Source organism: Hippopotamus amphibius, chromosome 4 (assembly GCF_030028045.1).
Source record: "Hippopotamus amphibius kiboko isolate mHipAmp2 chromosome 4, mHipAmp2.hap2, whole genome shotgun sequence".
NCBI lineage: Eukaryota > Metazoa > Chordata > Mammalia > Artiodactyla > Hippopotamidae > Hippopotamus > Hippopotamus amphibius.
The window spans coordinates 116,727,523-116,749,394 of NC_080189.1; the positions used below are offsets into that span (position 1 = coordinate 116,727,523).

The 21,872-nt window shown below is 49.5% G+C and overlaps 1 protein-coding gene across 2 annotated transcripts in view; it reads left to right on the plus strand.

Annotated features, from left to right (window-relative positions):
* Positions 1-1,107: 1,107 nt before the first annotated feature.
* CAMK1D (calcium/calmodulin dependent protein kinase ID) overlaps positions 1,108-21,872 on the plus strand; it is a 386,176-nt gene continuing 365,411 nt past the window's right edge. For both annotated transcript variants that reach the window (XM_057730252.1, XM_057730254.1), the window contains exon 1: positions 1,108-1,619. In XM_057730252.1, coding sequence (XP_057586235.1) covers positions 1,528-1,619 — 92 coding nt within the window. In that variant the 5' untranslated portion in view covers positions 1,108-1,527. The remainder of the gene's footprint in view (positions 1,620-21,872) is intronic.

The following is a 21,872-nucleotide window of genomic DNA, read 5'->3' on the forward strand; positions in this document are numbered from 1 at the left end:
GTGGATCGCCCTCTGACAGGTGGACACGGGAGCGGGATGGGCAGTCAGAGTGCGCCCCCGCCTCCGACACTGGAGGCCGGAGGGAACCCTGCGTGCGTTTCTCCAGTCTGCTGGAAGGGCTCTTTCTAGGCATCTGCTCGGGCACAGGGCGCCCTACGAAACCCGCTGCGGCTGGGCTTAGGAGGGAAGGCCCTCCTGGCGAGGAGGCTGTGGGGCGGAGGTTCACCTTCCTCTGAGACTCTGGGTTTCGGCCAGTGGAGAGGAGAGACCAGGAGGGGCCGAGCTGGAGCGAAGGCCGATCCAGGCCCGCCCAGGCCCGCTCCAGCCCCGGGGCCGGGGCAGCCTGGGCAGCGCGCGGAGCCCGACCCCGAATCCACCCGCCACCCGGCCTGCAGATAACCCCGGGAGTTAAGCTCCCGAAGGGAAAACGAGGCAGCGCCTGGCACGTCCTGCGCGTCTCCGGCCCCGAGGCCCCCTCCCCCGGCAGTAATTGGACACGAGCGCCGATTTTGGTGCAATGCGAATGAGCTCCAGTCGCCGAGTCGGGAGGGCCGGGCAGGCTCAGAGAGCGCCAGCCGCGGGCGGGCGCCGCGCGGCCCGAGTCAACGCCCACCTCCGCCAGCATCCCGCCGCCACCTCCCGTCGCCACAACAACCGGCCCCCGCCCGGCCCCGCGGAGAGCCGGGACGCCCGGGGAGGACGCCCCCGGCCTCGGCGCCCCGCCTCCGGGCGGCCTCGCACCCCCGCCCCGCCGCGTCCGAGCGCAGCGCAGAGGCGCCCCCTCCCGCCGCCGGGGAGGAGAGCCCTCCCGCCCCCGAGACTTGACTTTGCAGAATTAATAAAGCAGCCCCGGGGGGGCCGGGGTCCCCCAGCACGCGCCTGGGCGCCCGCACCTGCCCGAGTCCCCCGCACCTGCCCTCTCCCGGCTCCAGGGCGCGCGCGGCGGGGGGGAGCGTGGCGAGGCGGCGACGGCGGTGCCCCCGCGGCCGGGGCACGGCGCTCCCGGGGCGCAGGACATCCCCGAAGGCGGCAGCCCGCGGGAGGCGGGGAGGCGGGAGGCGGCCGGGGCGCGCGAGGAGGGCGGGGAGCCCGCGGGAGGAGGAGAGGGGAGGGAGCAGGGCGGGCGGCGGGGAGGGAGGAGAAGGCAAGCAAGAAAGTAGCAGAAAGTGAGGCTGGCAGCCGGCGGCAAAGGAGCCGGGCGAGCGGCGGCGGCAGGAAGTCTGTGCCCGAGACGCGCAGAATTAAGAGCCAGGGAGGGACCGCGGCGGCGGCGGCGAGAGTGAAAGAGGAAACTGCAGAAGAGGAAGCTCTGCCGCAGCACCAAGTCTCCTCCGGCTCCCGCGCCGAGCATCCCTGCGCCGCCCGCCCAGCCCTCCGGGACCGGCGCGCCGCCGCCCGCGTTCCCGCTGCGCCCGCGCCGCCGCCCCCCGCGCCCCCGGCCGCCCCTTCCTCGCGCGCCCACCCCGGCCCCCCGCGCCCCCGGCCGCTCCGCCTCGCCGCCCTCGGCGCACGCCGCCCTCGTCTGCCATGGCCCGGGAGAACGGCGAGAGCAGCTCCTCCTGGAAAAAGCAAGCTGAAGACATCAAGAAAATCTTCGAGTTCAAGGAGACCCTCGGAACGTAAGTGAGGACCGGGGAGAAGAGGGTGGAGGTGGCAGCGGCTGCGGGTGCAGAGGTGGCTCCCGCCGCCACCGCCGCCGCGGCAGGAACCGGCGGGTCGCTGCGTCCTCATTGTCCAGTTCTCCGCTCTGCGGAGCCCCCCGCGTGCCCGCGGCGTGGGTCTGCGCCCCGCGGCCCCGGGTGGGCTCCGCTCCTGGGCGGGGGCGGGGGAGGCTCTGGGCTTTCGGGGACAGTCGCAGGCGGGCGACTTTTCACTTCCCCGACACCGCCGCCCTCTCCACGTCTCCCCACGCGTGGCTGAGGGCTAAGCGTGATGGATATTCCTGTTTACTGGCTGCGTGAGTCTACTCGCCGTGTGCACGGGCGCACCGTGTCGGCGAGAGCCGTGGTCACGAGAAAACCGGGCTCCAGGCATTCCCATTTCTGTCCTGCCATCGTGTATTCTTATAGAACTGACATCGGCACGTAGTGGGTATAGGCAGGACTTTGGATGGCCGCGCGGTTAGGGAAGGGAGGAATTTCGCAGTGTTCGGGGTCACGTGTGGGCAGAGCCTTACCTGAGCGGCTGTGCATTTCACCAGGCTCGGCCGCACGCGCTGGGGTGCGGGTCGCTAAGGGAGGGTCTGCTAGGGTCGCTGTTGCGGCGGTTTCTCTCCGGGGCTGTGTGGAGTCCGAGGCTAGTGGCTGCGTCTCGAGAAAGCAGAAATAACCAGCAGTCCATGGCAGGAAGGCTCCAAGCATGTGCTGCTGCAACTCAGAGGCTGCTGTTCCCTTTTTGCCCAGGAGTTGGTTTTTGTTTGTTTTGTTTTGAAGCGCCTCCGAATAGGTAGGGAGGCTGATAGTGAAAGAGAACCGGGCACTGCTGGAAGAGTCTGAAGTTGGACTTATTTTCTCTCCTCACAGTATCTGTCAGCATATATATTCACACACATATGTGCTGTATGAACTGAACATTTTGCAGGGTTTCATGGAGGTGTTGATTAGGCTGGGAAGAGATGGAGGAGGTGTTTCGTAAGAGAAATCAGTGTGCTCTTCTCTCCTGTCTCCCTTAACCCCCTTTACTTGTCATTGTGGTTGGTGTGCTTTTCCAGAACCACGTTTTCAAACCCAGATTGTTTTCTGTCCCATACTCAGGGTCCACTGGGTTGTTTGGTCATTTTCTCTACACCCCCGTATCTGCAGTGGGTCCTCCAGAGCCCAGTTGTGAAGGTAGCATCCCTGCCGTGCTTCTGATTCTGGGGACACACACTTGCTGAGGATGAGAATAGGGTCTCCGTGCTGTTATGCTCGCTTCAGGAACACAGTCTACCTGTGGGTGTAGACTTTCTTTGTTGGAAAGGAAACAGAAAGGACTTAGCCTTTTCATTGAGAGGGGCCTGGGGCTGCCTCAGCATGGGGTGAGGTTTGGCCAGGACTTTAGAAAATTACCATTGAGGTTTATTTGGGTTTGGGGTAGTGACTCTGAGATGCTTAAGTTGCCGAGAAGGAAGAAGCGTGTCTTTGCTGGTTGCCCTGAGACCGATGATGTGGCCTCCGATGAGGGGACTGGAGAGAGTGGAGTCCCATCGTGGGAGAATGCGTTCCTTTGCTTGGTGCATCCCCACCCAACCCCCTCGAGCTGGTCCCTCTGCCTGCAGCCTCTAGGCAGACAGGGCAACCTCCCCTGCCTACCTCCTGCTCCCTGGGAGAGCCCCGCAGCTATGCCTCTGCAGTGGCTGGGCTGCTCAGCCCTGTGAGCTGTGGCTTCAGTGAGTAGCTCCTGCTGTAGCAGGCACTGTTTGGGGGTGACTGTGGGTGGTTCCACCTCTGGGCAGGATGGGGACCTGCCTTCTGGTGCTGGAGAGACCATAGAGCTGGTGCAAAACAACCTCTTGGACTCTGGCCACATTCTGTAGAAACTTGGGGATGGGTCTCTATTAGGGTTCCAAAGCTTTGCCTTCTGTCTTGGAAAGAATTTTTCGAAAAGAAGCTTCCCATGATGGTCCCATAGTGCTGGCAGGGGTTCTAGAAGAGTGAAACACAAACAATGAATGTTCAAAATGTTTTCACTCAATAGCAGGGTAATAATAATTGTTGTAGTAATAGTAGGTGACTTTTTAAAGTGAATACCAAGTACCAGTTGCTATTCTAAATGCCTTATGTGTAGTAACTAATTTTACTCACATGATATTCTGATGAGGTAGGTGTTTACTATGTCCACTTGGCAGATGGGAAGACTGAGGCAACAGAGAAATTAAGTGACCTGCCAAACAGGAGCTACTTATTAAGTGGAGCTGATATTCGAATCTAGGCAGAACAACTTGTGATTATGCATACGGGGTCAAGCCACTCTGTGGATTATGTAACAGCAAATGTTAACAATAATTTGACTAATTTTAGTATTTGGAAAGCTAACTTTAATATTAAGGTAAAGAAAACATAATTATGGGGTAACCTGTTATGCAAGCATATAACATGTCAAAGCTTTTGCGTTATCAACACCTTTTTGCCTCTCGGACTTTCTAGAAGTGGTCCAAAATTCAGGATGCCTGTTTGCCCCAGGCCAAGTCCAGCGACCTTGGCCTGAGTGTAAATAGAAGTCACTTCTGGTTGTATCAGTGTGGATTTTGGGTTTGGGCTCCTCACTTGTTTGCGGTGAAACCTAGCACCAGTCGAGGGTGTCAGCAGTTACAATGGGGATTCATTTCCAAGGTTCTCTGCAGACCCGGTCGTTTATTAATTAATTAATTAATTAAATTTATTTATTGGCTGTGTCGAGTCTTCATTGCTGCGCGCTGGGGTTTCTCTAGTTGTGGAGAGCAGGGGCTACTCTTCATTGTTGCATGGGCTCCTCAGTGCAGTGGCTTCTCTTGTTGTGGAGCATGGGCTCTAGGCACATGGGCTCAGCAGTTGTGGTGCACGGGCTTAGTTGCTCCACGGCATGTGGGATCTTCCTGGACCAGCGATTGAACCCGTGTCCCCTGCATTGGCAGGGGGATTCTTAACCACTGTGCCACCAGGGAAGTCCCAGGCCCAGTCATTCTGTTTGTTGCACTTTTACCGTGTGCCTTTGATATCCTAAGGCAGGAGAGCCCTGCCAGGAGCCAGATTATCAGCTCACAGTGTTAAAATGCTTTTAAAATAAAGCATTGTGAAGGCCCGAGGAGCACTCACTTGGCCAAACCTTGTAATCTGATATCTGACTGCCTGACCCAGCTACCTTTCCGTGCAGAGCGGAACATCTTCTGTTGAAGGCCAGAGGGTCAAGCCATTTAAACCGTATGGTTCTTGCTGGAGGGTGGGGGCCAAATGGGAGTGAAGGCTGGCCCAGAAGGGTTGGGAAAGAGCTGGAGGAAGCAAAGGACAGCCTAGGGGAAAGGACCCACCATGTGGTTTGGACCTGGGTTTTCTGATGCACCCCTGAATCGGGCCTCAGGAGAAACCTCTCAACTTGTGACCTTCAGTGGGGCTCCCTTGGAAAGGGAATTCCAGGGCCTAACCCTACCTCCAAACAAGGTGGGAAGGCTTAATTACTGTTTATTAATCAAGGCCATGTTTTCAGATCCCTGCCTGGCACACCAGATTAATGTGAGACCAAATAAATGTTGTGTAACAGCAATTAGGAGTGGTAAACATTTCTGGGGCATGTTTGCTGAGGCCGTGCAGGGCATCTCTACTGTAGGTGTCTTTCCACATCTTCTGAACCAAGAAAACAAAAATAGGCCATTTGGAGAAAGATACAGATGGCAGGAAAGCTTTGGCCGTGGTGTCCAGGAAGTATACCAGACTCATGGAAGTGGCTTCTATAATTTCCACGCCATGAAAGTCATCTGAACAGAGGAGGCCCTGACAGTCGGCACAGAATGGTTCTTCCAACGTACCTCATTCCCCGGAGTATAGAAATGGCACGCCCTAGAAAATAGATCTTCATCTCTGCAGGGTGTGAATACACACTTTTCTTACAGACCGAATGTTTTGTGTTCAGGTAATTGCTGTTAGTGGGGCGCTGGAGTGGGTACCAGACCTGGATTCAAGGTCTGGCTCAGCCACTGCTGGGGTGTGTGGCCTGTGGGCTGCTTGGTCATTTGTCCACCTGACCTGGTCTTAGCTTCCTCAACTGTAAAATCAGGGGGGCAAGGAAGATGAGATGAATTTCAAGCGCCCTTACAACCCTCAGATTTTTTTGGCTTGTCTGGGTAAGGAAGGCACTGACTATGATTTTTTTTGGGCACTTTCGTGTGTAGCTGGAGCAGCTTGGCCCTATTTGGAGGGACATTTTTATGCCCAGGCTAGTAGCAAAGCGACACAGCTCAGGACAGGAAGTCTTATCTTACTTGATGTCAGTAGCGCAGTGCCTTCACTTTTTCATAAAATGAGTGCCTGCTGGCTGCTGGTTTAGGAGAGAATAAATAGAAATTTCTGTGCGGCCAGTACTGTCTTTCCCCAATAGTATCACACGTACACATTTTGTTCTGAAATTGCTCAATCAATACACCTGTTGAGGACACAGATGATTGATTCATCTGAAAGCCAGGGTAGAAAACAGACTCACCTGTCCTTTTGGGACTACTCAAAATTTTAGTTTGTGAGAAGCATTGAAAAGAATGTTCCCTAGAGGAGCAGAGGGGTGGGCAGAGCTTGCCCTGAGGGTATCCCAGCTGTGGTATTGGTTAGAAGTTTGCATTTCTCAGCCATTTGTCTGAGGCATGCTGTAAATTCAGCCTCTTGTACATTTCAAAACATCAAACACCTGCTATATTCTAGGCACCAGTGTGGGGTTGTTGGGGGAGGGTACAGCAGCGAACAAGCAGACACAAGGGCCTGCTTTCCTGGAGCTCACATTCTGGTGAGGAAGGCAGAAAATAAAAAATATGAAGCAGGAAAATGTAGAGTATGTTACATAGTATGTATGTCAGGGAGAAAAATGAAGCAGGGAGAGGGGATTTTCTGGGGTGATGGAGGCTTGAAGCAGGGTAGCCAGGGAGGGCCTGGCTGAGGAGCTACTATTTGAATAAAGATCTGGAGGCTTGACGGGGATAGCTGAAGGTAGAGTGTTCCAGTCGGAGGGAACAGCAAGGGCTGTTTTGAGCAGAGGCATACCTTGCCCTGACTCAGGTGTTTCCATCATGGCTGTGGTTGCTGTGTTGAGAATGGATGGGCAGGTTCAAGGGCAGAAGTGGGGGGAACAGCTCAGAGGCGATGGAAAGCATCCAGGGGAGAGAGAATGGTGGTGGAGGACTGGGGGGGCCGCTCTGGAGGTGATGAGAAGTGGTTGGATTCTGGAAATGTGGAAAGGGGAGCCAACAGGAATTGCTGGTGGATTGGGTGTGGGATGTGAGATTTGCCAGGGATTTGCGGTTGGAAGAAAGATGTCATTTGTTGGTTTTGGTCAGTTTTTTCTCAGGGATTTTCTGAGCACCTGCTCTGAGAGCACAGCAGGACTGTAAATGTTCTGGGAAGCTCTTGCAAAGAGTTTGGAGGGAAAGCACACATCCTTTGGGCTCCTGGGTTCTTCTTGTGAGGGACTATTTGATTTATTTATTTATTAAAAAGAAAACAAAATTTTTTTTGGCCACGTGGCATGTGGGATCTTAGTTCCCTGACCAGTGATCGAACCCGTGGCCCCTGCAGCGGAAGTCCCAAGGGACTCTTGGAATTTAAGGCTAATCTCTTTCTTTCCAAAAGCTTGTGTCTGGGATGGGCTCTTGAAATATCTCCTCTTCCATCACAGGGGGAGGTATGATAGGCTGGACATTTGAGCAGCTGGACAAACTGCTTAACTTTTTGTGAAAATGCCAGTTTTGCCTGTAGAATTATCAGCAGGAAGATCACTTTGACAGGTGAACCTGTAACCTACAATTCCCCCACTTGATTTGGCCATTTAAAGTCCAAACGTTCTGGGAAAAATAATAAACATGAGAACTCTTTTTTTGAAAAAATATTTATTTATTTATTTGATTGCACCAGGTCTTACTCATGTCACATGGGCTCTTTAGTTGTGGCATTCGAACTCGTAATTGTAGCATGCATGTGGGAATCTAGTTCCCTGACCAGGGATCGAACCCGGGCCCCCTGCATTGGGAGCGTGGAGTCTTAACCACTGCACCACCAGGGAAGTCTCCAAACATGAGAACTCTTGCTACTTTTCTTTGATAGGATGGTTTGTGTTTGGAGAGGAAAAGCTGAAAGTTTTTATCAGTTGCAAAAAAGATAAACTCTTGTGGTCTTACCGATTAGTAGGGTCAAATTTGGGAAGTTGTAGTATTTAGAGCTTGTTCCCGCAGGGGCCAATGAAGACTGTGTCTCAAGTAGAAATTTCTAGTTCAAACTTGGCAACTGAGAGGACAGTAATTAGACTTGGCCGGTGAACATCCGTGTCCTCTCAGGGGAGGATTTTAGGGGTTAACTTGTTGAGTTTTTCTTTGGCTGGGTCTCCATAAATCCCTTTAATCTTTCCTTTCCCCAAATAAATCTCTGTAAATCCCCTTCAATCTCTCTCCTTCTCCTCCTCTCCCCTCTGGGAGGGCTTAGCATTGGTCCAACAAGGCACTGTCACGTTTTCGGTCAGATTACACCCACAGGGGTGGACCCCAGGACCTCATGTTGCCTCTAGTCTTCATCAGATTTTGCAGGAATCGCCAGGGAGCCCATAGCCCCCAGCGACACGTTTCTTTTTTTTTTTTTTAAGCTCTTTATTGGAATATAATTGCTTTACACTCTTATACCAGCTTTTGAGGTACACCAAAGTGAATCAGCTGTATTTATACACATATCCCCCTATCCCTTCCCTCCCGCGACTCCCTCCACCCTCCCCATCCCGGCCCTCCAAGGCATCACCCATCACCCAGTTGATCTCCCTTTGTTATACAGCAACTTCCCACGAGCTATCTGTTTTACAGTTGGTAGTATATATATGTCTATGCTACTCTCTCACTTCGTCCCAGCTTTCCCTTCGCCCCCTGCCCCCCAATAGATCCTGCTTGATTTTTAAAAAATGTTTATTATGCAGTATGTGGATTCTTCAGGTTTGAACCAGACCACATGGATGCCACAGGCCAAGTTCATTTCATGGCAGACCAAGTTCACTCCCTATCTCCAGTGATCAGCTGTGGGTCTTGTGCTGTTTTTCCTAGTATTTCAGCAGGCTTCAGAAACAGAGGGATGCCGCTTCTTGGTTAATATCAAATCTTGAGGATCAGCCTAAAGACAGCATATTGGCTGACGCCGGGCAGGGGACACAATGAACTATTGCACCGGGAGGCAATGAACCATTCTAGAAAGGCAGCTCCAACACCACCCTGCATAGCTGCATCCCTGTCGATGCCCAGCCTTCATCTTTCTGAGTTAAGCTGGAGACGAAAGTTTCTGCCTCATGGGATTCCTGTAAAGATTCAGTGAGGTCTGTGAGGTGCCTGGCACATAACTGGGACGGAGTAAACAGCAAACTGTCATCAAGTTCTAGTTGCCTTCAGCAGCTGTGGTGGAGGATGACTGTCTGCAGATATCCATAGCCAGTGCTGTGAGGAAGAACATATCAGTATCCGTTGGAAATTGATTTTTGGAAGCTCTTGGGGGCAGAGATGCAGAACAGTGCATATGTAACCTCCCCCCAAAGTTGATTTAAGAAACCATCAACAAGTCCTCAGTCAACCAGGGAGGAACGTTTGCTGGATGTTCCGCATGGCACAGCCCTGAGCTGCTGAGAATGGGGGCTCTGAGGTCCCTGGGAGATGGATGCAAATCCTGGGTCCACTACTTCCTAGCTATAAGGTTTTGGGCAAATTATGTCACCATTCTCGGCCTCGTGGCCTCACCTGTACAACAGGATGAGGCTAGCACCCTGTCTAAGGGTGGCAGTGAAGGTTAGATGAGGGCGCGTGGAGACCCCTTAGTGCAGGAAACGCTCCTCTTTCCTCAGCCCCTGCGGTGCTGACACCCCGCCCCTCAGGGACCACTTTCACAGATTGGGAGGGTCCACTGTGCCATCCAGCACTTGCTTCCCACAGGAGGCTGGTTGGCTCACCTGGCGCTGGCGTTCGCCGAGAGACTCAGCCCCAAAGTCCTCCTGGCCAGCTCGGGTGTTGAGTGACCTAGTTTGCTGCGTATACAGACTCATCCCTCCCCGGGTTATCTCATCAGCTTTGTCTCTCTGCACCTCTCCCTGTACCCTGAGCTATTTTTTTTTTTTTCAATCTGTCTCTGCATCAGCTTGTGCAAGAGTCCCTTCTAACTGCAGTTTCTGTTTTCTCCAACAGCACTTAGATCTTGCTACAGCTGTGGCCCTTCTTGCAGCTGAAAGATGCTTCTCTTTTCTGGGAATGGCTTCAGTCTTGCCTGCTTTGGTTTGGCTTGGAGGACTGAAGTAACTTGTTGATTACAGTGTTCTAAAACATCCTGGAGTTTTGTAAGTTTCTCTAGGCCCTGAGTTTCTTTTAATGCTAGAGTATTACACAAATGGCAACATCTCTAGGTATAGACCACTTGAATGCCTCTAACAGTGTACTCAAAAATATCCTGATCAGGGATTGTGGGGTGGGGAATTGTAGATGATGTCAGAGGTCTCCTGCATCTCAGGATGCAGGTATAAGGGTTGGAGAGCTCCTGTCTGAATTGGGTGAGATTCCCTCATCTTGACAGTTCCATATTAGCCCTTTTGATGGCCAGACTAGATCTGGGGCCACAGTTTTTTGGTACCTCTGCAGCGCGGTGAGCAGGGGAAGAAGAGGCTTCCAAACTGGACAGAGTCAACATTTTTACCGGTTGAGAGGACCCCTCTCTGACTTTTATAACCTTGGCTCACATCACTGAAATTGTTTTTACACCAAATTGGATTTGGGGCTGTAAATGGAATCCTAAAGGTATCCCATTCAATAAACCTTTGGATGGTCTCCAGTTTTCAAGTGGCGTTTCTGCCTGCCCGGAACACAATGCTGTCCCCTCCCGCCAAGGCCCACAGTGTTGTGGGGAAAAACAAGGAGGAAATGAAGCTGTGCTAAGCAGAGAGGTCTGGGGGGGTGATGGGGGTGGGGGGGGGGCAGGGGTGTCCCCCGCCCCCTAAGGCTCTTCCCATTTCTTTAACCTTGTTAAAAATGGCTGCTTGAAATTGGCCTTAAAACATTAGAAGATACAAATGCCTTGAAATAGGTTGAGAGACCAGCCATCTGTGATGTAAGTGATTTTAAAGAAAGTACTTTTTCCTCCCACGCGAAACTGACAAGAACGAGCAGTTTGGCTGGAAGACAGGAGGAAAGTAGGTAATGGTGGTTTCAGAGCTTGGTGGGGGGAGGTGGCGAGGTGGGGAGGCGCACATGAGCTGCACACTGGAAAGGTGAAGGCCAAGTGAGGCAACCTGGGAGAAGGATCCCAGGCCGACGGACTGATGGGAAAAACGGGGTCCTAGGACGTCCCTGGCGGTCCACGATTAAGGTGCTGCAGCACTTCCACTGCAGGGGACGCGGCTTTGATCCCTGGTTGGGGAACTAAGATCCGGCATGCTGCACAGCCAAAGGGAAAAAAAAAAAAAAAGAAAAAACGGGGTCCTAGACTGGCCTGGGCCCTGAAAGGGAGGCTGCTGCAGCAGTGCCTCTGTGACCTCTCCCTCCCCCTTCCGTCCCCAGCCCAGCTGTGGCTCCCCGGACTCGGCTGGGACAGTTCACACTGTCATCCAGCCTTACTGGGCCTTGGTGCTCAGGGCTTCTCTAGGCCTGAGTGCGGCCCCTACTCCCATGAGACAGTTCGCTTTTCTTAGAAAATATGCCTTAAACAGCCAGCACAACCAAAAGCTGCAAATGAACTTCAGGGGCAGACCTTGTATAAAAGTTGGGGACAGCCTGTATCTGGCCTTCATGTACAGGAACGGTGCTGCTGGGATTCTTCCTGCCTGTGTTAGCACAGCCAGTATCAATGGAGTTTGTGGTCCTAGTCATGATAAAAAAAAACCCCACTGTTGACGTTTTAGGGCCCTTTTGAGTCCTTTGACAACTGGGAAATGGAAGACCTCATATTTGTGTGTGTGTGTTTTTAAATTGTGGTTAAAAAATGCATAACCTAAAATTTACCATCTTAACCATTTTTAAGTGTACGGTTCAGTGTCACTAAGGACATTCATGGTGTTATGCAACCATCACCACCATCCACCTCCAGAACTTTTTCATCTTCCCAAACTGAAGTTTTATCCCCATTAAACACTCGCTCCCCATTTCCCCTCCCCCCAGCTCCTGGCAGCCCCCATTCTACCTTCAGTCTCCATGAATTCGACTGCTCTGGGTATCTCCTGTAGGTGCAATCAGACAGTTTTTGTCATTTTGTGTCTAGCTTATTTTATTTATCACAGTGTCCACATAGTAGCACATGCCAGAATTGCCTTCCTTTTTTAGGCAGAGTACTATTCCATTGTATGGCTGGACCACATTTTGCTTATCCATTCTTGATGGACACTTGGGGCTGCTTCCACCTTTCAGGTTTTGTGAATAACGCTTTGTGAGCACGGATGTCCCTCTTCAAGCCCCTGCTTTCAGTTCTTTTGGTTCTTGCGTTTCATTCCCAGAAGTGGAATTGCTGGGTCACATGGTAATTCTGTGCCGCATTTTCTGAGGTGCTTGCATACAGTTTTCCACTGCTCTGTGGTGTTCTGCAGTTTGCAAAATGCTTTTACAGCCATGATTCCTTCTGTGCTTTAGGACAGCCGTGTGAGTGGGGCTCAGTCATCGGCCTCATTTTACAGATAAGAACGTGGAGGTTCCAAGAGGTGAAATGACTCAGGAGAAAAGGTTGCTAAGTGGCGGGTGGAGACTGGAGCGTCTTCCGACTCTGAATTCGGAGCTCCTACTCCGTGTCGTTTTGCATATGAGCTGGTTAGTGGAGGCAGTGGGAACAGAGAACACTGATGGATTGAAAAGTTACCTCCCTGTGCTGTGGATGGGGTGTGGTTGGGAGATCATTCGAGCGTGTAATATGCTGGTCAGCCAGCTCTGGTTTGTAACCCTTGCTGATTTCCGTGGTATAAGTACGCCCACTGGAACCGCTTCAAGCTACCCCTGGTTTAACAACTGACTGCAGGATTTTTGAATTAGGCTCTTCTGAGCATGTGTGGGTTGACTCAGCACACCTCTGGAGGAAGCTGAGGTCAGGAGATCTGAGTTCAGTCTGGGCTCTGTCGTTTCAGAAGTGTGGACCCTTGGTCATATCCTCTTTATGTCCGGATTACCTTGTTTGTTAACTGGGGATAATGACACCTGCTTTCATTGCACACCTGTTGTAAGTCGTGAATGAGATAAGGTACGTGCAGTAAGCATTTATACAAATAGAAGGTGTTATTATGTTTCAACGATTATAGCTTTAACATAGTCCTTTCTCATAAATGTTGGTGTCATGCGTACTCTTTGGAACCTAGCTACCATCTTTTGGGCAGGGTTCTTGAGAAGTCGGGCCACAGTCAGCCTTGACTCTGAAAGCATCAACACAAAACCCAAAGTTTCATAGTTTATTTTGTCTGGGCCTATTCAATTGTATGTTGTTTTTGTTCTCAGTGTTTGATTGGTACCTTCAGGAAAATTCTTTAAAAATTATAAAGGGAACATGCCATCCTGGTAGAGAATGTAAATATATGGAAGAGTATAAAGAAGATGGTGACAGTCAGCTAGTTGGCTGCATGGGTCTTGGGTCATCAGCTCCTCTAGGGGCCGGGAGATCTCAGGAAAGACCCCGGAGGTCACCCGTTGAGGTGGGTCTATGGGGGGTGGAATGGGGCTGTGGTTATTCCTTAATTGCTATGAAGACTTTCCAGTATTTTACCAACTGGTCTGATTGGACCAGTGCACACGGGTTGAGTATTGGCTCTGGAAATAGGGGTGGTGGTCTCTGTTGCATGCGGTGGGTGTCCCACTTCCTTGAGGGTCCCAGTGTTTGTGTTCGTTTGGTGCTGGTGGTGATGCCATCGTCTCTACTGCCATCACCACCTCTAAACACCTCCAGGGTCAGCAGTGGGACAGAACCAGGTACCAAAAGGAGACCGCACTCAACAGGCTTCCAGTGGGCTAGTTATCCATGTGGGAAGAAGGAGGGAAAAAATACTCATGTCTGCGTGTGGCTGGCTCCCCCCTGGTGGGGGTAGAACATAGGAACCTAGATTCCTTGTCACTTCATGGCATGAAGTAGATACTGTTTGCTATGAACTGAATGTTCGTGTCACCCCAAATTCATGTGCTGAAATCTAACCACCAGTGTGATGGTATTAGGGGAATAGTAGCATAATATCCTCAAGGTTTATCTGCGTGTTTGCTGTGTCAGAATTGCCTGCCTTGGGCCTTTGGGAGGTGAGGAGGTCATGAGGGTGGAGCCATCTTAAATGGGATTAGTGCCCTCATAAATGAGACCCCAGAGAGCTCCTTTGTCCCCTCCTCCATACGAGGACACAGTGAGAAGGCAGTTGCCTGTGAACTAGGAAGTGGGCTCTTACCAGATACCAGATCTGCCCAGGCCTTCATCTTGGGCTTCCAGGCCCTGCCTGGCTGGTTAGGCTTCCAGGCTGGGTCCTAATAGCGGCACGGACATGGCAGCCTCTGAGTCTTCAGGATCAGCGTGGCTGCCCTCCTCACCCCGCAGGGCTGCTCCTGGTGGTCTTCCTTTCTTGTGGGAATTCTTGAACATGTATTCCCTAAGTGTGACCTCATCCTAGGATTGCAGGAATGGTCCAGGTAGATGCAGGGACCTCCAAAAAAGCTTGGTTAATCCTGAAGGTCCTAAGAGCTGGGTGTCCTTCAGAAGCTCTCCAGGAATTTGGAGTTTGGGGTCTGTTGTGTGGGCTTGTACCATGGCAGGGGGTTAGGCCCTAGCCCTGCAGAAAACTCCTGAGTTCATTGAACCCTGAGTAAACCGGGCCCCTCTTTACAGGCCGGGACTGCCTCGTAGGAATGAGGGAAACTTGAACTAGTCCTGGTGCTAGAAATTCTAATGGGTTTGTCTGGCCAGAGCCATCTGTAAATGTGCCTTCGTTTAGTCCCCGTGGTCAGGCTTCCGGTAAGACTTTGGAGAATTGTGAGACTGATTCCACAGTTTTTTCTTTTTAAAAAATTCATCAGATGTTATAGACCGAGAGTCTCTCTGTACCAGGCACTGTGGAAGTGTGGATGAGACAGAATGTGGTTCTTGTCCCTGGGGAACTTTCAGGGGAGACAGACGTGTAATTACACTTCGGTGTGACAGTGCTGCATCGGGGGGTACACAGTGTGCAAGCTGAAAAGAGGGGCACCTCGCCAGAATTGGGGCTCAGGGATGGTGAGCTGGGCTGTTGCCTAAGAGTGTTCCAGAAGTCAGAAGTGGAAAAGATCTAGCATTCGTCAGTACCTAGTGAGCTCTGCTTTATGCCAAAGAGAAAGCTGGCTTCTGTAAGACAAAGGAAACATATAGTTTTAATAATAATAATAGCAGCCATTTATTGAGCGCTTACCGGGTGCCAGGCACTATGCCAACTACAGTATTTTACGTGAATTTCACAATAAATCTGCCAGCCCAATAAGATAGGTTCCATTGTCATTGCCATTTTAGAGATGAGGGCACTGAGCCCCAGAGAGGTTTAGTAACTTGGCTGAGGTCACACAGAACTATATGGAAGAATTGGGATTTGAACTTAGTTTATCTGGGGCCAATGCCACTGCTCTTAACCATCATTATCCTAACATCATACCAACTTCATAGGTTGGTAAATTTTGTACCCCTGAACTCTTAACAGGGCACATGGGACCATATACCCATGATGCAAAGTGGCACATGGTGACACAAACATGGTGCAAAGTGTTTTGGGGTTTCCAAGGGAAGGAAAGTAATTTTTATCAGAAGTAATAGATGGAGGTGAATCATAAGAGCTGGTAAACCGAATTGTTTTCCTAGTAGAACTTCTCCAGTGGCCCATTTCCCAGCCGTGTATTCATTTAATCAACGGTGGTTAAGCTCTCGCTTACAGCTGTTGCTGTACCAACTGGAGATCAGTGGCAGATGAGAGGAGTGGTCCCTGCTGTGTCCCCCAGATATGCTAGACCTGTTCCACCCTCTGTGTCCTGCTTATGTAGGTCCTCCTGTTGCCATCCCTCCCCATCAGTTCTCCAGGGTCTTAAGATGTTAAGATCACCTAAGTTTGCTCTCTGCCATCAAGTTTCCCCAGACATAAGCAGCCCGCTTTGGGCTTCTCTGCTTCTGTTCTTTCAATCTTAGAATCATACTTTTGAGGGTCAGCAGTTGCAGGTTTTTTTTCCTTTGTGAGAGTTTTCTCCAGCTGGTACAGCTCAGAGATGCTCGCGGGGACATTCTTACCTACGTGGTTTCCTTCCCGGGTGTTTCCCACAATGCCTTGCACCCTGAGTAATAGGTGGAGAGTTTGTTTGGTTCAGTGTTAAAAATCCCAAGTAATAAAATTGTCTTGTCTCCATGGTCTCTTAGGAAGCTTGCTTTTCTAAATGTTTTCATTACTGATAAGCTCTTCCGAACATTCTGCCTGTATCTTCTCCCTCTGGGTTTCATCTTCAGATTGTCACCACTTTTCCACGTGTGGATTACTCAGCTGGTGGATTAGCTGAGGTGAGTTTTTAATCTGTGGGGCTTTACTTGCTTCCTCCCTTTGGCAGGCTCTTTCTCTTGGCTGCCATCTGGCTGCACTCGGAGAAAGAAGACTGGTTGTCAGGCTCCAAAAAAGAGTCTTCGTCAATAGCAAGGCGCAAAGCTAAGTAGAAGTGATGTTTGGGTTATCGCATCGTTCTATGCATTGGGTGGCCACGGGGTTGGCTGTGTCCTCTGGTGTCCTGTTAAATACCTCTACTTTCTATTATTTTCCTTCTTGGGATGTACCCCCTCAAACATGGCTTGTTGCAGTCTTGAGGTACTTGTGGAAGCAATATGTAGTTGGCTTTTTGAATCTTTTCCTTTGCAATCAGGCCTTTCATGATTTTATGATTTTTTTTGAATGCCAGTGTGTCTGAACCCAGGGCTGATCCAAGGTGTAGGTAGTAACTGTGTTATTTTTCTTCCGAAGGTGAGATGTCTGCAGAACTGACAATGGGACGAGAAATTTCTGTGCACGTACGGTAGTCTTTCCTGATGTTCTTTTGCTCAAAATTCAACAAACTCTTTGTCTCAGTGTCCCAGATTCATTGACTTGGAGGTAAAAGATTTCCTTGCTCTCAGTACCTGGACCAAACCTCCTGAGTGCAAAAATGTGCAGTTTTTCTTTTGCCAACACCTGTTTTCTGAATATACAACAAGGTTTTCTGAGGAGGTTGTCAGGACTGGTGTCACTGGGATGTTGTGGAGGTGGCTTGAAAAAACCTAATAATGGCTACCAGTATTTGAATCTCTGCTAGGTCTGAGGTTCTTCACTGGCCATTTGGCCACTTGAAAGGTCATTTAATCTGTCAGTAATCCTGTGAATTAAGTACTGTTTGACAGTCGAGGAGAACTGACTGACCCAGGGCACATGATTCATAAGTCACAGGACAGCAATTTGGATCTAGATCTGTCTGAAGAAGCTTTTGGAAGGCTGTGCCCAGCTCACAGCTGTGCTGACTGAGGTGAAGCAGGCTTCTCCAGGTGTGTCCTGGTGTGGTCTTGGGGGCTCTGACAAGGAGACTTGTGTCTTTATTTGTTTTGACCGTTGTCACCGAGTCTCCAGAACATCACTGCTGCCATCCTTCTCCTCGGGCCCATCAGAGCCTTACTCTGGAGTCTGGAGCCAGGAAGTAGTATTATGTTCAGTCTGCGGGTGAGGATGCTGTCACTTGGAATTGGTGACCTGGCTCAGGCTTGTCAGAAACCTCTGTGCTGGGGACTTCCCTGGTGGACCAGTGGTTAAGATTTCACCTTCCAATGCAGGGGGTGCAGGTTCGATTCCTAGTGGGGGAGCTAAGATCCCACATACCTTGGGGCCAAAAAACCAAAACATAAACCAGAAGCAATATTGTAACAAATTCAATAAAGACTTTAAAAATGTTCCACATCAAATAAAAAAAATCTTAAAAAAAAAAAAAAAGAATCTTCTGTGCGGAGAGAGAAATGGGCCTCATGACAGCGTTACAGACCAAGGATAGACTTTGTTATCACGTGCTGTTCCCGTGCTGGCAAAATGAAGAAAATCATATTGAAAACATCTCGAGAACCCTGAGATTTAAAATCAGACTGTTTGCAAAAAAGGAAACAAAAGCAAACCAGGGTGCTCACCTCAGGGTTCTGGCAAACAAACTGTTGTTTTGGAACTTAAAAAAATATACATCATTTATAGTGTAGGTATCCATTAGCAACAGGTCACAGAAAATATAGGCAGATAGCCAAAAATTCAGACCAAGTCTGGTTTATTTTCTCAGATGGCTAAAATACATACAAGAGCATGATTCTAGCCTCAGCGGTCTTGTCTGAGCTGTCATTGAGCTGGTTCTTAGTGGCATTTGAGTGACAAGGGGACAGATATTCTTGACTCCCAGTTCATTGCTTTTTTTTCTCACTGAAGGTTTCTTTTTTTAATTGTTGATGTGCTGCTCACACTAAATAATTCGCTTTCTTTTCTTATTGCGATGTATTGTAAGTGCTTTTCAAAAATGGGTTAGATCAGGTTTACTTTTTCTCAGGGCTCATGAATGTTAAAAAATGACCATTAGTTGTGCAATAAAGACCTCATGATATGTGACAGACCTCAGATGGTTTCTTTATATTTTCATTGATTGGGAAACACCAGGAGAGAGCCAATAGGAATATTAAAAATGTTGAGCACCTGCTCTGTTAAGAAAGACATACCAGCACGATATGCCATGTTACTCATTGTTTCTCTTCAGGATATGTTTTGAAATCTGTTTCTCTAATGATTTATATGCAAGATGACCTTTTCCTGCTGTCATAGGCAACTTCTTAGCATAAGAAGCAGTTAATACTGGATCTCGATTGAGTTCACATCCAGAGGTATTAGGAGCCCAACTGTTTAACATTCCAGTTTGAGATTCTGATTTTGCATGTGGTTAGTTTTGGAGAGAGCATCTGGCACATGTAGCTGAGCTCACAGACCAGTTCATAGTCCTTTTGGCCTCATTCCTCTGGAGTCCAGAGCGACCTCTGGGGCCCTGGACCCCCATCCCTCCCGGGGCCAGCATCCTGGGTGTGCATGGTTCGTCGACTCCTTTAATGAGCTTTTTCTGCTGTCTTGACATTCTTAATATTTTTTGAAAAAGGACCCCCTCTCCCCAACCATTTTCATTTTGAGCTGGGTTCTGCAAGTTACAAAGCTGGTCTGATCTGTCTCAATTATAAAACTTTCCTCTCCACTCCTTTCAGCCTAATATCAAAGATCTTTTACTGATTGATTAAAATTTTCTTAGGGTTAGTTGTCAAAGTTTATTGAGTACTGAAGTTCATTGGATTCTTGAGAAAGTCTTGTATGGTGATACCTTGGATAGTGAACACTACCCGGGTATGGGCGTACATTATTTAGTATAAAAAAAAATCTCTGAGGCACTACGTTGCAAAAATTCGAGGTGCTTCTAGAATATTGTGGTCTGCTGGCTTTCTTGGTGTTATTAGGGATCTTACAAGTAGGTTGCGATGTGTGCATGGGAATACTGCCTTCTCTGCCCAGCTCACCTCCTCACCAGCTGTGTGTGTGTGTGTGTGTGTGTGTGTAGTGCTGAGCCTCTGTTTGTAATTCATCAAATGGGGACAGTAGTGGCCCACATTGTATAGGATTGCTTGGAGGTTTTGGTGAGATAACTCATGTACATTTTTTTAATTTGCATAGTGTCTGGTATATACTAAATGCTCAATAAATGGTAGCTGACATCACTTCATTTGGGGCCAGTTTTTGCCACTCTGATTCACGGCCAAATATGATACCTCTAACTCCCAGTTACTGTTCAAAAAAATGTGTCATGAAGTGGATGGATTGGCCTGAATCCTTTAGAACTTAAAAAAAAGGGGGCATCATTTTGAAATGTCGTTCCCTGCATATGAAGGGCAGGAATTGCTAAGTTTCCTGACAATTGCTAAGCCAAAGAGTAGCCAGAGGGACTTCCCTGGTGGCACAGTGGTTATGAATCCATCTGCCAATGCAGGGGACACAGGTTTGAGCCCTGGTCCAGGAAGATCCCACATGCTGTGGAGCAACTAAGCCCTTGCACCACAACTACTGAGCCCTCGTTCTGCAACTACTGAAGCCCGCATACCCAGAGCCCGTGCTCCACAGCAAGAGAAGCCACTGCAATGAGAAACCCATGCACCGCTTGCCATAACTAGAGAAAGCCCACATGCAGCAACGAAGACCCAACGCAACCAAAGATAAAATAAATAAGTAAATTAATTAAAAAAAAGAGTAGTCATAAATACTATTTGGAGTGTCAAACTGAAAAGAGGTAAGACTGCACCTCCGTGTACACACACATACACACACACCCCTCTACCATATTATAGGCCTTATGGATACAAAATAAAAAGTCACACATACACACTACTATATATAAAATACATAATCAACAAGGACCTACTGTATAGCACAGGGCACTCTGCTCAATGTTATGTAATATATGGGAAAAAAATCTGAAAAAGAATGGATATATGTATATGTATAATTGAATCATTTTGCTGTACACCTGAAACTAACACAACATTGTAAATCAGCTATACTCCAGTGTAAAATAAAAAGTTAAACCCCCAAACAGAAAGCTGAAATAAAAAAGTCACCATCACTTCTCTCCTCAAGGAGCAATTAGAAGGGACCCTTTCATGATATTTGCTACATGGTCCCTCAGAACTGGAAAAGGGGACGCATTTGCTCCTGTGGCTTTTCTCTGATGTGAGACCTGCAGGGTCTCAGGGCTCTGGTTGCAAGGCATGATGGGAGGGATAGACGTGATAATAGTGTGTTTGGCCTGCGGAACTGTAATGGGGATGGGGTGGGGATGGAGTGAAGAGGAAGGAGGCAGCTCTGCTTTCAGGGATTCAGGTGAACCCCTTCTTCCTGGGGTCTGAATCCTGCAGAGCAGGCCCTGTGATACTGTTCCAGCTTCCAATCAGGTGGGTACACAATTTCAAATATGAGCTGAGGGTTTCAGTCACACGTGTCACCTCTTTTATGTAGTAATGGTTCAGTCTGACAGCAGAAAGGAGGCCAAAAAATCCTTCCTGTTATGAAGCAGATACGATGATGGCACGTCTGCTCTCATGTCACCGCTGCCCTCATAACATGGATTGATTTTTGCATCCAGATCAACGTGTTTTAAAAGAGCATTTCTCAACTAATTGGAGGCTCATGTAGTCAGTGGTGATATCATTGGCTTAGTTGGGCACTTATCCATCTCTTGGGGGTTAAAATGAATGGTCTGAGGATCCGATGGAAACAAAACCAGGTACTACCTGTGTGAAGTCGCTGGTGCATCTTATGAATTGCGTCCGTTTCAATTTCGTCGAAAGCCTTCCTTTTCCCGTTAGACTTAAAGAAATAAAAAGGAGGTGGAATGAAAAGAACCGGCTGTGCCTTTAAAATCACCGTAAAAGCAGGTCAGGTTTGTACATACATGGAGCGCTAACAGTGGGCCCGGCGCCTTATGGGGTCACAGAATTAATGCTACCCCCTCCCTGATGTGCGCACAGCTGGCCTTGGCCAAATGTGATGAAAATGTGACCCTTCCAAGGAGAGATCTGGGGTAGCATTTCTTCAATGGCAGATCAGAAGAACTAGAGCAACATAACGTTTATTGTGGACCATGCCATCCCTCTGGTAACCAGGCCCAGCCCAGGGCTGCGTCTTACAGACCTCACGTGGCCGTGAGCGGACGCAGGGACATCTTAGATGTTCAAGCTTCAGCATGTTGACTCTGGAGCGGGCCCGGCGAACATCTGGTTCATTGACCAGGTTGAGAAAACAGAGGCCTGCGTCAGCTGGGGGCCTTCTCCAGGGCCACACAGCGCAAGGTGGCAGGTTCAGTGCCAGTCCCAGAGGTTTCGTGCACTGCACATTGGGGCTGTTTGCATTGGGATTCCAGATGCTGAACTTTAGGGGACAGACATGTATGTGTGTTCCCCTGCGAAATGAATAAAAATGACTTCAGTCCTCCTTCTTCTTGCCCTACTTCTCTTTATCCAGCTGTCAGGGAGGCCGAGGAGTGTCGTAGTCGGGGGCCCCTGTCTCTGGCTGTGGTGAGAATTGAGGGGACTGACATGTATTATAAAATTCTTAGCCAGCGCCCACCGCAGAGTAAGTGCTCCGTCAGCGCCAGCTCTTTCTGTCAAGAGCTGCTAACATGAGTGAACGGT